This window comes from Phyllobates terribilis, unplaced genomic scaffold, assembly GCF_046119375.1.
Source record: "Phyllobates terribilis strain yellow unplaced genomic scaffold, ASM4611937v1 Scaffold_13__5_contigs__length_258822181, whole genome shotgun sequence".
Taxonomy (NCBI): Eukaryota; Metazoa; Chordata; class Amphibia; order Anura; family Dendrobatidae; genus Phyllobates; species Phyllobates terribilis.
In genome coordinates this window covers 129,418,840-129,436,096 of record NW_027362773.1, presented here as the reverse complement: position 1 = coordinate 129,436,096, position 17,257 = coordinate 129,418,840, and the positions used below count along the sequence as shown (strand labels likewise).

At 39.5% G+C, this 17,257-nt stretch overlaps 1 protein-coding gene across 3 annotated transcripts in view; it reads right to left on the bottom strand.

Moving 5' to 3' along the window:
* Positions 1 to 2,210: 2,210 nt before the first annotated feature.
* Positions 2,211 to 17,257, bottom strand: part of RASSF7 (Ras association domain family member 7) — a 74,163-nt gene continuing 59,116 nt past the window's right edge. For all 3 annotated transcript variants that reach the window (XM_073658640.1, XM_073658638.1, XM_073658639.1), the window contains exons 3-6: positions 16,223 to 17,115; positions 8,118 to 8,286; positions 7,938 to 8,033; positions 2,211 to 3,121 (exon numbers count right to left, since the gene is read on the bottom strand). In XM_073658640.1, the coding sequence (XP_073514741.1) occupies positions 3,090 to 3,121; positions 7,938 to 8,033; positions 8,118 to 8,286; positions 16,223 to 17,115 (1,190 nt within the window). In that variant the 3' untranslated portion in view covers positions 2,211 to 3,089. The remainder of the gene's footprint in view (positions 3,122 to 7,937; positions 8,034 to 8,117; positions 8,287 to 16,222; positions 17,116 to 17,257) is intronic.

The window sequence follows — 17,257 nt, the reverse complement described above, 5'->3', positions numbered from 1 at the left end:
AAGTACGGGAAATATGACAATCAGTTATGAATGATCCTGTGACTCTAAGGATTGCTGACGGCTTATTTATGTGTGGTTTACTCCATTTATTGTGTATCCCGTCTGTCTGACTCCATGCAATACTTCATGTTCTCATACAAGTGGCTGTTTCTTTGCAATTGTAATGTGAGAATCTATTCATTGCAAGACAAACCCCCCTGATACGAGCACCCAAGTAGTCACGATTATAATAATTTAAGAATAATTTTTTAATTTTTATAGCGCCAACACATTCCACAGCACTTTACAATTTTAGGGGGGACTTATACAGACAATACAGAAAAAGCATATATCATATCGAAAGGAGCGAGGGCCCTGCTCGCAAGCTTACAGTCTATATTATTATAGCATCCCTATTCCAATGCCTCACACTAAAGAAGCCCTCCTTCCATCAACATTTTTATCCCCTTAATATAATGCAATCATCATACTATATAGCACTGTGCACTTACAATTGCTCATTTTGCCTTTCTACCCAGCTAATTCTCTTTTCCATTAGGTCTGACATCACATGATTAAAAACAGACTAGCTGAATCCTTCTAAGCTGTATGTAGAAATAGGAGGTCAATTTTCCCTGCACAAGTCATGAATCACTGCAAAAGTCCCTGGCAGAAGGAGTAGCAGTGCAGCTGGGTCAAGAGGTGAAGAGGAGAATGATAAATGCAGGTCAAAGAGACTTCCCATTTCTACACAGAGCAGAGAAAAGAGAAGAATTAGCTGGGTAGAAAGGCAAAATGAGCAATTGTAAGTACAGAGGGCTATATAATATGATGACTGCAATATATTAAGAGGATAAAAACTTTGATGGGAGGAAGAGTGCTTCTTTAAATGGTGGCTCAATGTAATTCATGTATTTCAATCTTAAGACTTTCACCCTGCATTATTACCTTTGAATAAAAAGAAACTGATCAGAAATACTTAGGTTTTTTTTTTCACATTAAGTCAGAGTGTATAAAAAAAGAAATTCCGTTTCATCTCAATTTTCATCCGTATGGACATTCTTTTTTATGCATCAGCAGTTATTAAAATTTACTAGACCAAATACAGTTTAACATAGTAAAGAATTGGATCCATAAAAAATGAAGATTCTATAATGGATGACTCATATGGGAACGGATTTATTTTGCACGCTAGAATAGGCGAATCCCATCTGACATACACGCTGCGATTTTTTTTTTTTTTTCACGTGCAGATTCAGTTTGAATTAAAAAAAAACGCTAATCAGCCCTATTGAATGACATTGGTCCTGTGATGTCATTTGTTTTGTTCACTAGCAGCATTCCGACCAAAAATAAGGTTGTGTGAACTTGGCTTAAAACTGATCTATACAAAGCTCATTTGCTCCATAAATCAAAAATGGTGCTTCCTGCCAATATTCCATATACTTCAATTAGTCACCATTTTTATGACTTTCCTATTTCATTAAAAAAAAGGTAAAAATGTCTGATAATGACCAACTGGTCCAAAGCTGTTTCCAGTCCCAGCTTTCGTTGCTTCCTCTGGGGTCTCCGCTTTCTGATTAATGCTCTCCCTTCCTGTCCAGCTGCGGAGCACCTCTCGTCTCTTCACTCTTCCGCCTGATGCTTCTCGGCTTTTTCTTCTTGCTCCGTCCCTTTCTTCTAGTCTTACTGGTCAGAAGCAGTTAGGTAGCCCCAGTAAGTAATTAAGTAGCCCCTTCAAATAAGCTAGCAATGTTGTCAAATTTTTCTCTTTCCACTGAGAAAAGGATAGGCGCACAGATCTTCCAAAATCTGGCCATACACATTAGACCTATGTTGGCCAAACTCCCCAACATCGACAGGTTCGGCCAATGATCTAATGTTTATGGGGGCCTGGACAATTGATTATCGGGAGAGATGTCGATCAGGCATGCCTGATTGCGGACTGCCAATCATATTGTCGTCCCTAAGATAAGCCGCCGGCCAACGCGTCAGTTGGTGGCTTCCTCAGAGAACACAAGAACGGTTGCCGGAACGTGCACTCCTGTGTATGGGAGAGTTGGCTGAGATGAACGACCTTTCGTCCGACAGCCATCTAATGTGTATAACCAACTTAACTCTGAATGAGCACATAAGTCTTTTCTTAAAAGATGTTCGTTTAGCCAGGGTGAATTAGCAGTACCCAAAAATTATGGTAAAATTGAAGGATAACAATTTCAGCGGCAGTATGCCATACTTTACTACAATTCATAGGAGATGCTAGGCTGCTGTGAGTCACTACCATCCACAAGGACTAAAGCAGACCACGGTGTCCCTTTAAAGAGGACTTGTCACCAAATCAAAAGTGTCCAGTTTTCGCTCCTATTTTATACCTACTGCTCCAATGAGTATTCCCTTTTTGGGGGGGGGGCTTTTTTTAATCCACCATATGGTTTCAGACTTATGGGATTTTTTAATTGGTGCTAATTTTTATGGTTTTTACCAAGGGGGTGTGGCTCACAGTGTAATTATGCAACCTAAAGACATGCCCCAGAGGATCCGGTGAGCCACACCTTCTTAATAAAAACCAATAAAATTAACACTAAATAAAAAGGCCCATATCTCTTTAACCATATGGCAGATTTTTTATTTTTTTTTTAAAGTGGGCTTAGTGAAGCAGGAATAAAGTAAAGCATAAAACTGGCCACTTTTCACCTGGTGACAGTTTCTCTTTAATTATGAGATCTATATTGTTTGCTACCTTTTATGACATTCATGGACACAACAGGATTAAACTGTAGATATTACTGAAATAAATCCACAGATGTGAAAAGTTACACAGGATACTAAATGGACGCAAGAAAGTTTTAGCTTTGTTTTTTTTTCACATTTTTAATATTCCAACTTTTTCCCACCCTCTCAAATACATGTAGCATATTTCATATTAAACCTCTAGATATATTTCTTTATACACATCTGTATCAAAAGAAATGTATAATACAAAATTATATAAACAATTAGATATGTACACATAATATATAGATATATATTTTTCAACATAATGTCATTTCATACATAGATATAGCATTTAAACAAAGTGGAGATACTGGTCGTTGTTTCGATAAGATCCTTCAAGTCCAAGAGGTATCCCGGGACGGTAAAACTATAAAAAGATCCGAAAACAGAAGATTAGTAGGGGAGAAATCGTGTCTGACTTGTAGAACAGGCAAATAAGACACAAATGTTCTTCCAGGAACTACTGTGCCAAATAAAAAATCCATAGATGCGTGGAATTGAGCCACAAAGTCAAGAAGTGCCTCATGGCATCATAAGAGGTCAGAACCACACGTACATGGGCATGTACAAGTTTGGGCACCCCTGGTCAAAATTACTGTTATTGTGAACAGTTAAAGAAGTTGTCCACTACTTTTTCATTGATGCCCTATCCATAGGATAGGGCTTCAATGTTTGGTCAGCTGGGGTCCTGCACCCGGCACCACCGCCGATCAGCTGTTATCGATGCCAGCGACGCCACGGGGTACTGTACATCTGCCTCCTATTCAACTCAATGGGAGGCGGATGTGCAGTACCCTGCGGCGGCCACTACAACTAAACAGCCAAGCACCAAGTACTTCCGACCGGTAGCCGTAGCCATCGATAACAGCGGATCGGCGGGGGTGCGGGGTGTCGGACCCCGGCCGATCAAACATTGATGCCCTATCCTAAGTATAGGGTATCAATGAAAAAGTAGTGGACAACTTCTTTAAGCAAGTTGAAGATGAAATGATCTCTAAAAGGCCTAAAGTTAAAGACGACACATTTCTTTGGTATTTTAGGCAAATATATATATATTTTCATCTTTTACAAATTTTAAAAATTACAAAAAGGAAAATGGGCCAATACAAAAGTTTGGGCACTCTGCATGGTTTGTATCTAGTAGCACCCCCTTTTGAAAGTAACACAGATTGTAAATACTTTTTGGAGCCAGCCAAGAGAGTCTTTCAATTCTTGTTTGAGAGATTTTCATCCCCTCTTCCTTGGAAAATTCTTCCAGTTCTGTGAGATTCCTGGATCGTCTTGCATGCACTGCTATTTTGATATCTGGCCACAGATTTTCAATGATGTTCAGATCATGGGACTGTGAGGGCCATTGTAAAACCTTCAGCTTGCACCTTTTGCGGTTGTTTATTGTGGATTTTGACGTGTGTTTAGGATCATTATCCATTTGTAGAAGTCATCCTCTTTTCACCTTCAGCTTTTATATAGATGGTGTCATGTTTGCATGAAGAATTTGTTGAAATTTCATTGAATCCATTCTTCCCTATACCTGTGAAATGTTCCCTGTGCCATTGGCTGCAACACCACTCCAAAGCATGACTGATCCACCCCAATGCTTAATGGTTGGCAAGATCTTCTTTTCCTGAAATTCTGTGCCCTTTTTCTCACTTTTTCTCACATACCTTTGATCATTGTGGCCAAAAAGTTCTATTTTAACCTCATCGGTCCACAGGACTTTCTTCCAAAATGCATCAGGCTTGCTTAGATGTTCTTTTGCTTTCTTCTGACCCTGAATTTTATGGTGAGGATGCAGGAGAGGTTTTCTTCTGATGACTCTTCCATGGAGGCCATATTTGTGCAGGTGTCTCAGAACAGCAGAACAATTCACAACAACTCCAGAGTCTGCTAAATCTTTCTGAAGGTCTTTTGCAGTCAAGCAGGGTGTTCCAATTTGCCTCTCTAGCAATCCTACGAGCAGCTCTCACTGAAATTTTGCTTGGTCTTCCAGACCTTATCTTGACCCCCACTGTTCTTATTATCTGCCATTTCGAACTGAGGAAAGGACAACTTGAAAATGTTTTGCTATCTTCTTATAGCCTTCTCTTGTTTTGTGGACCTCCACCATTTTCATTTTCGGAGTGCTAGGCAGCTGCTTAGAAGAACCCATGGCTGCTGTTTTGGGCACAAGGTTAGAACTGGCTGGGTTTTTATAAAGCTGGGAAATTTGCATCACCTGGCCTTTCCTAACAATGATAGTGAACAAGCCATAACCCTAACAGGCCAATTAAGGTCTGAAAACGTGGTCAAAGTTATCTGATCACACAAATCTCCAAGGGTGCACAAACATTTGCATCGACCCATTTTCCTTTTTTGTAATTTTGTAAAATGTAAAAGATGAAAATATTAATATTTTTTTTTGCCTGAAATACAAAGGAAATGTGTGATCTTTAACTTTAGGCCTTTTAGAGATCATTTCATCTTCAACTTGCTTAACTGTTCACAGTAACAGTAATTTTGACCAGGGGTGCCCAAACTTTTACATGCTACTGTAGGTGAAGCCACAGGAAATGGCTAGAGATTAGAAAGCCTGCGGCTGAGTATGGTGAGAGATTGGGACTCAGAAAATGCCATGCAAAGGAGTGGAATCACAAAGGCTCCAGCCGGCTTTGATATTAAATGTAATGTCTCATTTAGATGTCCATTTCATTCTGTAAGTTTTTACCATCAGTGTTTCATCAAGATTTTTTTTGTATGCAAATAAAATAAAATGAAAATTGTAAAGTTTCTCCTATCCATTGTAATCAATTACTTTTTTTTGAAATTGTAACTTTTTTTTTTTTTAGCCCTAAGGAATGTGCACAAGGGATTGATTGGCACAGCAGATGATATATTCAGAGCATCTCAATGTATGATATGTAAAAGGTTGCTTCATTGTTGTGAGAAAATATTTTTCCATTGGCACCTGCCCACCCTCCTGCAGGTGCAGGACCCCTACCAATCTGCTGAGTCACACAGTGTGGGATATTAGAGGGAATCTATGAGCAGGTTTTTTTCTACCTCATCTGACAGCAGCATAATGTAGGGGCAGAGACCCTGATTCCAGCGATGTATCACTTAGTTTACTGGGTGCAGAAGTTATGGCACAATCAGAGCTTTTAGATGTAGCATGTAGCAGAGCTGAGAAAGCTAACTCCGCCTACACTAGGCTCTCAGTGTACAATGTATATTGACAGTAAGCTGCTAATCAGTGCTGGGGGTGTGTGGTCGGACCAGATGGCAGGAGACACTTAGTCCAGGCAGTGATAATCTCCTGCTGATAAAACACTGATTGTATTGAAACCACAGCACACAGACTAATAAGGGTCATATCCCAGGAATCAGGATCTAAGCCCTGAGATTACATGGCACAAACCTGCTGACAGATTCCACTTTAATGGTTTATCCTGGGAATTTACCATCAACATTTACAAATAAAACTTCATTGTTTTATAAAAAAAAAAATGTAAGCAAATTAATTTTGTCAGTTTTCCAAGTTCTCCATCAAACATTCTAAATTTGCATTCAAGGAATGAAAACCTGTCCAAAAAAAAAAAAAAAAGGCCACGGCATGGCTTGTTAAGAGTCTTTCCACCCAAATCAAGCACCGATCAATGAACCAGCGAGGCTCTCGGTGCTTTCATGGAGCAATTGAGGGGATGTGATGCAAACAATTTTAATGTCTGTATAAAATATACCACCAATCGAGCATCTCCCTCTTTGATTAGCAGACATGACTACACATGTGCCAACAAAAATTGTTCACCCGCTCGTCGGCCTCTATAAAAGGGTCTTATCAGAGGTGGGTCTTCTAATGAGCCAGGACACGGTGAGGACAGGTACTCCAACAATGAATGCAAACACTCAATGTCTTTTCTCACTTACAGCAAGAATAGATCTTGACAATGCAGATGAACTAATAAATCAGTTGCACAACCTTTCTTTATACAATGAATAAGCTGCAGTTACATAAAGCTGGAAAATCCCCGCAAGAGGCAAAAATTTAATAGAGGAGATTATAGAAATTAAAGTGATTATAAAAAGTAAATAATTAACACCAAACACAGCCTCAGGATGATAGATGCCTATCTGCGCCACACCTAGAATGAGCCTGCGAATAATAAAGAGGAAAATCCAACCCGATCATTGATTAACTATTATCTGTTCTGTTCATCAGTCCATTCATGGTCCCGGCAGAGACTGCGATGTCTAGATTGGCAGCAGGTGTCTGGACCCCAAATCAACAGCCTCATATATATGCCTACGAGGCTGCTGAGTTTAGGTCAGGAGACCTGGAGCCGGTCTGGACTTGGATGATGAATGTCAGATGAGTAAAACATGTCTAAGGCTATGTTCACATGTTGCTTTTTTGTTGCAGCCAAAACTTGCTCTTTTGGCAGTAAAAAGCTGCTTACAAAAAGGTTTCACTGCATTTTTTGCTGCAGATTAGGTGTGTCGTTTGTCTACTGTTTCATTCACCAAAAAAGCAGCAAAAATGCAACGTTGCATTTGTTTTTGCACTTTCTCATCGCTTTCTATGGTGAAAAAACGATGCAAAAACAATGAATTGACATGCTGCAGTTTTCTAATTCAGTCGGTAAAGAAAAGCAATTGTGTGCATGAGATTTTTGATATCTCATAGCTTTGCCTGTACTATAAAACGCAGCTTTTAATTTGCACAAAAAAAAAAAAAAAAAAAACACGCTGTAAAAATGCAACGTGTGAACATAGCCTAACAGTTAATGACTGGGATCAATAGATTAATCACCAGCACTTTCAGGCATTGGTGCTCAGTGACAAAGATGGACATCAGTTCCCAATAATCAGACTGCGGATTGATAAAGTTCCCACCAGGGAATCTGTTGCTGCTACAAATTTTTTCCTTAAAAGGGGTTGGCGGCCTATGAAAAACTTTCTTCATCTAACAGGATAAATGTACTATGGATGGAAAGGTGGCCATGTATGAGACTGATGAAGATAGTAGAGTATGAGAATATTTTTAAATTTTGCAAATCATTTTTTTTTTCTTAATTAAATGTCAATTACCGAATCATTCTGAGGTTGTGCTAGACAAAAAAAAAAATAATGATTGACATGCGGAAAGCACCCACCACCAAGGGAGGAAGAAGCAGTGTGCAGAGAGCGAGGGCGTCACACATACACACCCTCAGGGTTCCGGGTGGAGAGTAGAGGGTCAAGCAAGTTCCGTGGGTGACCTGTGAGATGGTTGGGGGTTGGTCGTGGAAGAGAATCTGTGCGTCCTAGAAAGAAAGGAATATGTCGCCATTGTATCCTTCCATTGAACATCATGCACTAGGGTAAGATGTATGGCCAGGCATTCGTACCTCTACTTCTGTGCACTTCTTCCCATTGTGAGCTGCTTTGGTCAGAAAAAGACTCTTCGTCTAGTCGTCCTTGGCCATTCGTGACTGTAGAACCGGTCTGTAGGATGAACTGTTGGAGGTTGCACTGTCTGAGGTCCTTATTAAGCTCCTCCAGCTCCAGATTCCTTGTCTAGAGAGAAAATAAAACATGAAATTACCTTTTCAGTAGGTATCACTGGGAACAATAAAGTGTGTATGTGCAGCTTTAAAATTTCAAGCGAGTGGCAATACCAGACATAACCTATTGACAAGAGTGGCACTATTTGCTAAAAAAAAAATGAAACTGTTTCTTTAAAGCGAATCTATAGAACTGGAGAAACAAATGGGTTTTTCTGCGCTGCCGTGGAAAAATGAATGATGCTGATCCAATTTCAGGTGGTTTTATTAGTCAACACGTTTCGAAGTATATAACTTCATCAGGACAAACCACAAGGGAATCTGCCAGAAGGTTTTCACCATTTAATTGGAGAGCCGCATAATGCAGAGAGCATGGATGTGACACTTATTAGGCTGTTTGCTGTAGTTTCAATACAATCAGTGTTTTATCAGGAGGAGATTATCACTGCCGGACTACATCTCACGTGCCAGACAGTCAGGCTAATCTGTATAACCAAGCCTCCACCACTGATTGGCAGCTTGCTGGCAAGTGTACACAGGAATCTACCAATCAGTGGTGTGGGCGGGGTTATACACAGCTCAGCATTTAGAGCACTGCTACATCTACAGCAGAGAGAACAGGGATTATATCAAAACTGCATCCAAGACCTTGAAATTGCTGTCGTACCCTTAGGTAAATAATGGGGAAAAAATAAAGAGGACAAAGCCCCTTCAAAATGCTGCCTGGAAGGGGGCGGACGAGAGTCTGATCCCCATCAACCTTAGAGATAAGCCATCAATTTTAAAAGTCCCAGATAAACCCTTCAAAAGTTTCTCTGTAAAGCTACATTCACACTTTCAGCTTCTCTCTTCCTTTTTGGGGAACAGAAAAATGGAATTTAACGGCCAAAACGGATTCATTGCCTTACACATGTAAAAGGAAGTGGAAAAGTCCTATCCACTATTATGGGCTCTGTCTGTGTTCCGTTATGTGCCCATGTTTAGGCCCATCATGGAGAACCCCCCCCCGTTCCAAAAACTGCCATAAAATAGAACCCAGACAGACCCCGTAATAATCAATGGAGTCCCACTGCTTCCATTCACATCAGTTATGTGAGGGATCCATTTTGGACACTTCCGGTTGTTGGTTTCCAAAAACGGAAGAGAGAAACGAAAAGTCAAACCGTATGATCAGATGTGAGAACTATACGATGGCACCGCGGTCCTTATGGCTTAATTTTGGGTTGGGTGGTAGATGTTGTCTTTGTGGAGGACAATGGCTCTCCAGTTGGGATAACTCATTTACTCTGCCACATAGGCAAACAATGGTCATATACGGCCATTAAACGGACACTGAAAATAAAGTCTATGCTATACTAAATAGGCGAAAGTATGGAGACCTCCCTACTAATTGGTGGATTTGGCAATTTTAGATGCATAAAAGAGAACATGCAATTTCCAAAGAGACTGTCCTACTGAAAAAGGCACAAATGGCAAGCGTGTGTGATGAAGTGCTATGCTTGCCAAATTTACAAGGAAAGGATCCCTGAGGAGAAGACATTTACGGCTGTACCATACCCCTTCGGTGAAACCACTCCTGCCCCCTCACCGCATCCATTTCCCATGTCTCCAAGCTCCGTTTCATGCTTTGCCTAATAAATGGACCTTCCAGAAGTGCCAGTTTCTTGGAAGTTTTTGGGGAAGTTAGTTGAGGTCCACTTCCTATTCTGAGAGCCATCAGATGCTCCGGAAAAGTTGGCAAATACAATGCATGTTTTATTGGACCGAAAATGCTTTTCTTGGCCATGGTCAATCACGTCACCAATTGTCAGTCTGACAACAAATTTGGATTTGATTTTTAAGACCATGGGAATACTGATCCATCACAAAGTACTGTATAAATTGCCAAAAGGGGGATGAAGATCTGGGGCAATTTTCCAAGGTTTGCATCAGATGATGGATCTCTTTGTTAAGAATTCTTAATTCTCTAGGAGATTTTATGTTATGACATTATAGCTCTGTAGGAACAGTCTCTTTCGGCAAGGTGCAGAAAGCCTCCTTAGAAAAGTGCAAGCGATTCTGCCAGTATAGCTTTGGAAATGAATACTGAACTAACCCATAGTAATGAGATATACACCAGGTCTGACCAAGCAGTGACATGGTGGTGATATATACAGCTTTTGACCAGGTAGTGACATTTCTGCGCAGTACAATACAATCTATTGTTTTCGATAAGTGGCCATTCAGACTGAGGAGGAGAAGACTGTAGGCTTCACAACAAAAAGTCCCGAAACATGTTTGCTTTCCTAATCACTAGTCTCTATAGTTTAAAGAACTTCCAAAAAGTATTTACACAAGTGTGAATAACATTCTTTAGGAAGTTTTGGACTTCAAAATGTAATGCCCATTTCAATGGGTTTCAGTGTTTTTTCTTCTCACATTTTTCCTTCCACATTGTTCACAGACTTGTAAATCCATGCCAAAAGCAAGTTACAGATTAACTAAACTGCTATTTATCCTCCAGATATTGCAAAGTTATGAACTCTTGTAACATACTTCATTACCTTATCTTTCTTATTTCTCCCCCAAACACTATGCTGCTTTAATGCCCAGTCTATGCTTCTTTACAAGTGCCCTTCAACTGATGCCCAGCAAAGATCTATACATTAAAGGGAATCTGTCAGTAGGATCAACCGTCCTATGGTCATAGAAAGTTGAATAAAAAGATACCTTGATATCTGTGATCCGATGTCTTATTTCAGAGAAATCCACATTTTTCTTAATATGGAAATGAGCTGTTAAGATCTATGGGCCGAATATAGATCTCTCTGAGAATCTGCCTCCAGAGCTTATTATAAATGAAAGGAGGCGTTACCATTGTGTAGATCAGGAGAGTAGACTGTCAGTCATTACATGTCTCTCACTGGTAACGTCCCCTTCCATTTATTATAAGCTCTGAACTCAGATTCTCAGGAAGATCTATATCCGGCCCAGAGATCTTAACAGCTCATTTACATATTAAGAATAACATGGATTTCTCGGGAATAAGACATCGGATTGCAGATATCAAGGTATCAGTTTATTCAACTTACCTACATGCCCATAAATAATGAGTTAGGAGAGTTCATCCTACTGGCGGATTCCATTTAACCCCTTCACGACTGAGCCATCTTCCGTTTTTGCGTTCTAGTTTTTTGCTCCCCTTTTTCACAGAGCCATAACGTTTTTATTTTTCCGTCAATATGGCCATGTGAGGGCTTGTTTTTTGCTCGACGAGTTGTACTTTTGAATGACGCCATTAATTTTACCATATAATGTACTAGAAAACGGAAAAAAATTCCAAGTTGGGTGAAATTGCAAAAAAAGTGCAATTCCACAGTAGTTGTTTGGTTTTTTACCACGTTCACTATATGGTAAAACTGTCCTGCCATTATTATTCTCCAGGTCATTATGAGTTGGTAGATACCAAACATGTATAGGTTCTTTTTTATTGAAGTGGTGAAAAAAATCCAAAGTTTGTTAAAAAAATTGGTGCCATTTTCCGAGATCCATAGCGTCTTCATTTTCAGGAATCTGGGGCCGGGTGAGGGCTTATTTTTTTTTGTGCACCGAGCTGACGTTTTTATTTATACAATTTTGGTGTAGATACGAATCGCCCGCTATTGCATTTTATTGCAATGTAGCGACCACCAAAAAAACCCTATTTCTGGCCTTTTGAATTTTTTTCCCGTTACGCCGTTTACCAATTGGATTCATTATTCTTTTATATTGATAGATTGGGAGATTCTGAACGCGGCGATACCAAATACGTATTTTTAGTGTTTTATTTTGAAAGGGGGGTGATTTAAATTTTTTAAATATTTTTAAACTTTTTATTTTTTACTTTTCGCTTTCTTTTTATAGTCTCCATAGGAGACCAGAAGCTGCAATTATCGGATTCCTTCTGTTACACACAGGCAATGATCAGATCGCCTGTGTGTAGCAGAAATGCTGACTTGCTATGAGCGCCGACCCAAAAATGAGCCGGACAAAAGTGGTGGCACTCTCAACTTAATATTTGGCTGCACATCCTTTGGAATAAATAACTGCAATCAATCGCTTTCTATAACCATCTACAAGCTTCTTACACCTCTCAAATGGAATTTTGGATCACTCTCCAGGTTTCTCATATGTGAAGGCGTCTTCTCCCAACAGCAATTTTAAGATCTCTCCACAGGTGTTCAATGAAATTTAGATCTGGACTCATTGCTGCCACTTCAGAACTCTCCAGCGCTTTGTTTACATACATTTCTGGGTGCTTCTTGAAGTATGTTTGGGGTCATTGTCCTGCTGGAAGACCCATGACCTAGGACGCAAACCCAGCTTTGACACTGGGCACTACATTGTGATCCAAAATCCTTTGGTAGTCTTCAGATTTCATGATGCCTTGCACACAGTCAAGGCACCCAGTGCCAGAGGCAGCAAGACAACCCCAAAACATCTTTGAACCTCCACCATATTTGACTGTAGGTGCTGTGTTTTTTCTTTGTAGGCCTCATTCCATTTTCGGTAACAGTAGAATGATGTGCTTTACAAAAAAGCTCTATCTTGGTCTCATCTGTCCACAAGACACTTTCCCAGAAGTATTTTGGCCTACTCACATACATTTTTGCAAACTGCAGTAGTTTTTTTTATGTCTCTGTCAGCAGCAGGATCCTCCTGGGTCTCCTGCAATAGCATTTCATTTCATTCAATGTATAGTTCACGCTGACAAAGATGCACCCTGAGTCTGCAGGACAGCTTGAATTTCTTTGGAACTTGATTGGGGCTGCTTATCCACCATCCAGACTATCCCGTTTCTCTGCCGTCCACGGCCAGGGAGATTAGCTACAGTGCCATGGGTTGTAAACTTCTTGATTATGCTGCGCACCGTGGATAAAGAAACATCAAGATCTCTGGAAATGGACTTGTACCATTGAGATTGTAGATATTGTGCAACAATTTTGGTTCTCAAGTCCTCGGACAGTTCTCTTCTCCTCTTTCTGTTCTCCATGCTTAGTGTGGCACACACAGACACACAATGCAAAGATTGAGTCAACTTCTCCCCTTTTTATCTGGTTTCAGGTGTGATTTTCATATTACCCACACCTGTTACTTGCCACAGGTGAGTCTGAACTAGCATCACATGCTTGAAACAAAGTGGTTTAGCCACAATTTTAGAAAAGTGACAACTATTTTGTCTGGACCATTTTTTAGGGTTTTATCTGAAATTTTGTTCAATTTGCATTTTTTTCAAATTTTTTTTTGTGTTGTTCCAATACATACAAAGGAGATAAACATCTATATAACTAAAGATGTGTAATTGCAATAATTTTCTGGGAGAAATACTTCATCTTTTGGAATAATGTCAAGGGGGCCAACACTTTTGACCATGACTGTAATATATATATATATATATATATATATATATATATATATATATATATATATATATATATATATATATATATATATATATATATATTTATTACACACACATACACAGGTGCATCTCATAAAATTAGAATATCAAAAAGTTAATTTATTTCAGTTCCTCTATACAAAAAGTGAAACTCATATATTATATAGAGTCATTACAAACAGAGTGATCTATTTCAAGTGTTTATTTCTGTTAATGTTGATGATTATGGATTACAGCCAATGAAAACACAAAAGTCATTATCTCAGTAAATTAGAATACTTTATAACAACAGCTTGAAAAAGGTTTTTAAAATCCGAAATGTTGTCCTACTGAAATGTATGTTCAGTAAATGCACTGAATACTTGGTCGGGGCTCCTTTTGCATCAATTACTGCATCAATGCGGCGTGGCATGGAGGTGATCAGCCTGTGGCACTGCTGAGGTGTTATGGAAGCCCAGGTTGCTTTGATAGCAGCCTTCAGCTCGTCTGCATTGTTGGGTCTGGTGTCCCTCATCTTCCTCTTGACAATACCCCATAGATTTTCTATGGGGTTAAGGTTAGGTGAGTTTGCTGGCCAATCAAGCACAGTGATACTGTTGTTTTTAAACCAGGTATTGGTACTTTTGGCAGTGTGGACAGGTGCCAAGTCCTGCTGGAGAATGACATTTCCATCTCCAAAAAGCTTGTTGGCAGAGGGAAGCTTGAAGTGCTCTAAAATGTCCTGGTAGACGGCTGCTCTGACTATGGTCTTGATAAAACACAGTGGACCTACACCAGCAGATGACATGGCTCCCCAAACCATCACTGATTGTGGAAACTTCACACTAGACCTCAAGCAGCTTGGATTGTGGCCTCTCCACTCTTCCTCCAGACTCTGGGACCTTGATTTCCAAATGAAAATTGGAACTCTGGGACCTTGTGGAGTGTGTCAATGACTGCCTTCTGGACACCTGTCAAGTCAGCAGTCTTCCCACTGATTGTGGAGCCTACTGAAACAGACTAAGGGACCTTTTTAAACGCTTAGGAAGCCTTTGCAGGTGGTTTTTGTTAATTATTCTAATTTACTGAGATAATGACTTGTGTGTTTTCATTGGCTGTAATCCATAATCATCAACATTAACAGAAATAAACACTTGAAATAGATCACTCTGTTTGTAATGACTCTATATAATGAGTTTCACTTTTTGTATTGAAGAACTGAAATAAATTAACTTTTTGATGATATTCTAATTTAGTGAGATGCACCTATACATACACACTGTTCACGCACACTGTCTGAGCAGATCCATATTTTAGATGGTATTGAATAAGTAGCATTGTGAATCTGATATCCAATCTCCTGAGTATATATGGTACCTTAGCTCATTCTTCCAATATAGAAGTCCATTTTACCATAAGATCCATATAATACCATTGAGTGATTGGATTCTTGCAAACAGGCATAACCATATTTGCAATCGGGGCTGTCACACTTTAGTAAATATTAAATTGGTAGTTTTTACAGAAAAAAATAAAGTAAAAGACTGTTTTAGCCTTTTATTCGCCACGTCCTTTTATTTTAATCTTCTTTGTCTGGCCTAACATTAGAGAAGGGCTGTCACATGGAGTATCCAGCTTTGTATCTTAAGAGGACAATTTAAATAAAGTCCACAAGAGGGAGTAATTGAGTTAATAAAATTTAAAAAACAAAAAAACAGAAGGTGCCCTTCCGTCTTATTTCTCGCTCAGAGTAAAAATACTGAGATTATTTCGTAACATCAAAACGCGTTTCATTTGTAGATATGGAATCATTTTTTAAAACTAAACATATCACTAACAGTGGTGAAAATAAAGGCCATAAAATTACTCCTAGGAGCACAACGAAAAAGCATCACAAACTAACCTTGATACATTTTAGAAATATTTTATTCAAAAGGGCAAATACTAAATAGTGAGCTATGCTGGTGAAACATAGGTGCAAAGCTCATGTTTCACATTATTCTGCAGATCTTGTAGAATCCACAGAGGATCAGACACTACATTTGTTACATTCAGCAAAGAAACAAAACAAAAAAATCTGACATTTGACCTATAACTTGAGAAATCTCAGCTTGAAGCAAAAAAAAAAAAAAAATGTTTTGGCCTCTGTATCTTGAGGACAATTCATTGAAATCAAGGAACAGACAAGTTCTGCAAACTACCAACAATGTTCTATGGACAGATTAACAATTTCCAAAAATATTAATCTCGTGTAATACAGGAACATTTGGCGTTGCACGGGTCATGTCATGTTCACCTAGAAAAGACCAATGAGGAAAATAAAACTATTCTTTTATTCTATAGTCTCATTCTATGCCAAGAAAAACACAACGTCCCGTCGTCTATGTTCTTTTTGATTGAGCATATGCTCGTCTGTCATGGCTGTAGCTTAATTCGAGTCAGTCTAAATAGAATATTCAGATAGAGAAGGTCCATATGAAAGGAATAGCCTTGTAGCATTTCACATGCATAAGCCAAGCCTGGCTTTACTACAGATAAGCAGTAAGCCTACCTCTAGGTTTCTTCTGGCCTCCTCACAAGCTCTTTCCACATTAGACAGATTACTTTCCAGTTCTTGACTGTGTCCAATTTTGGCTTCCAATTCTTTTCTCATTTTTGTTACCATTTCATCAATATCAGCAGGACTGGGTTGCCCTAAAACTCTTTTTGAGGTTTCCTTCTGAATTTCCTGCTCTAAGGCCTCAGTCCTTTCGGTCAGCTCTTTAATTTTACGGGTGTAATCCTCCATTGTCGCTCTTAATTGTCTCATTTTATCTTGTCTTTTTTGCTCATCTAGCCTTTCTCTTTCGAGTTCATCCAACCAGAACATCTCCTCTGCCAGCTCAGCATCATTTCGGCGGATAAGTCGTTCCAAATAAGCGATCTCATCATCCTCCTCGTGAGGTCCGCCAGCTCTGCCCCTTTCCCATGTTTGAATGTCCTTGCCGATGGAGGAATTTTGCATTTCCAGGGCTTTGAGTTGCTCTTGTTGTTGAAGCACCTGCTTGAATATTTCCTCTTTGGTTGGTTGTCTCGGGGCAGTGTCTTTACCGGCGGTGCCATTTTGATACTTTTGTCTATGCTTAAGCAAAATATCATTTGAACTCATAGGTCCCAAATTAAACGTCAAAGATTTTTTGGGTTCTTTTGACTTTGTAACTTCTGTACTAAGTGCCCGAGGATTAAGAGGCAAACTAGACCTGACAAAAGTTCTTTCTGGAGGAGGAGGAACACTGTCTGAAGAAGGGCGTTCGGTTAAGCTGGGTCCAGTGCGCTTTAATACAAAATGGACATCATTGGCATATTGTCCACTCTTGGACAAGAATTCCAGTGGTTTTTCGTGAGGCAGAAGTTGCCTTTCTTTCTCCCTTAGAGTCTGGATAAGGACATATCGTCCTGTCTGACCTGTAATATAGTGAAAAGTAAAGATAGAAAGTTAAGCTGCATTAAGATTTGCCAAATCATGGCGTTAAGAAACAAAAAAAAATGAACAGCTACATAGAAGCCAATTTGTGGTCCTTTAATAGCCCGTTTAGACAGACTGACC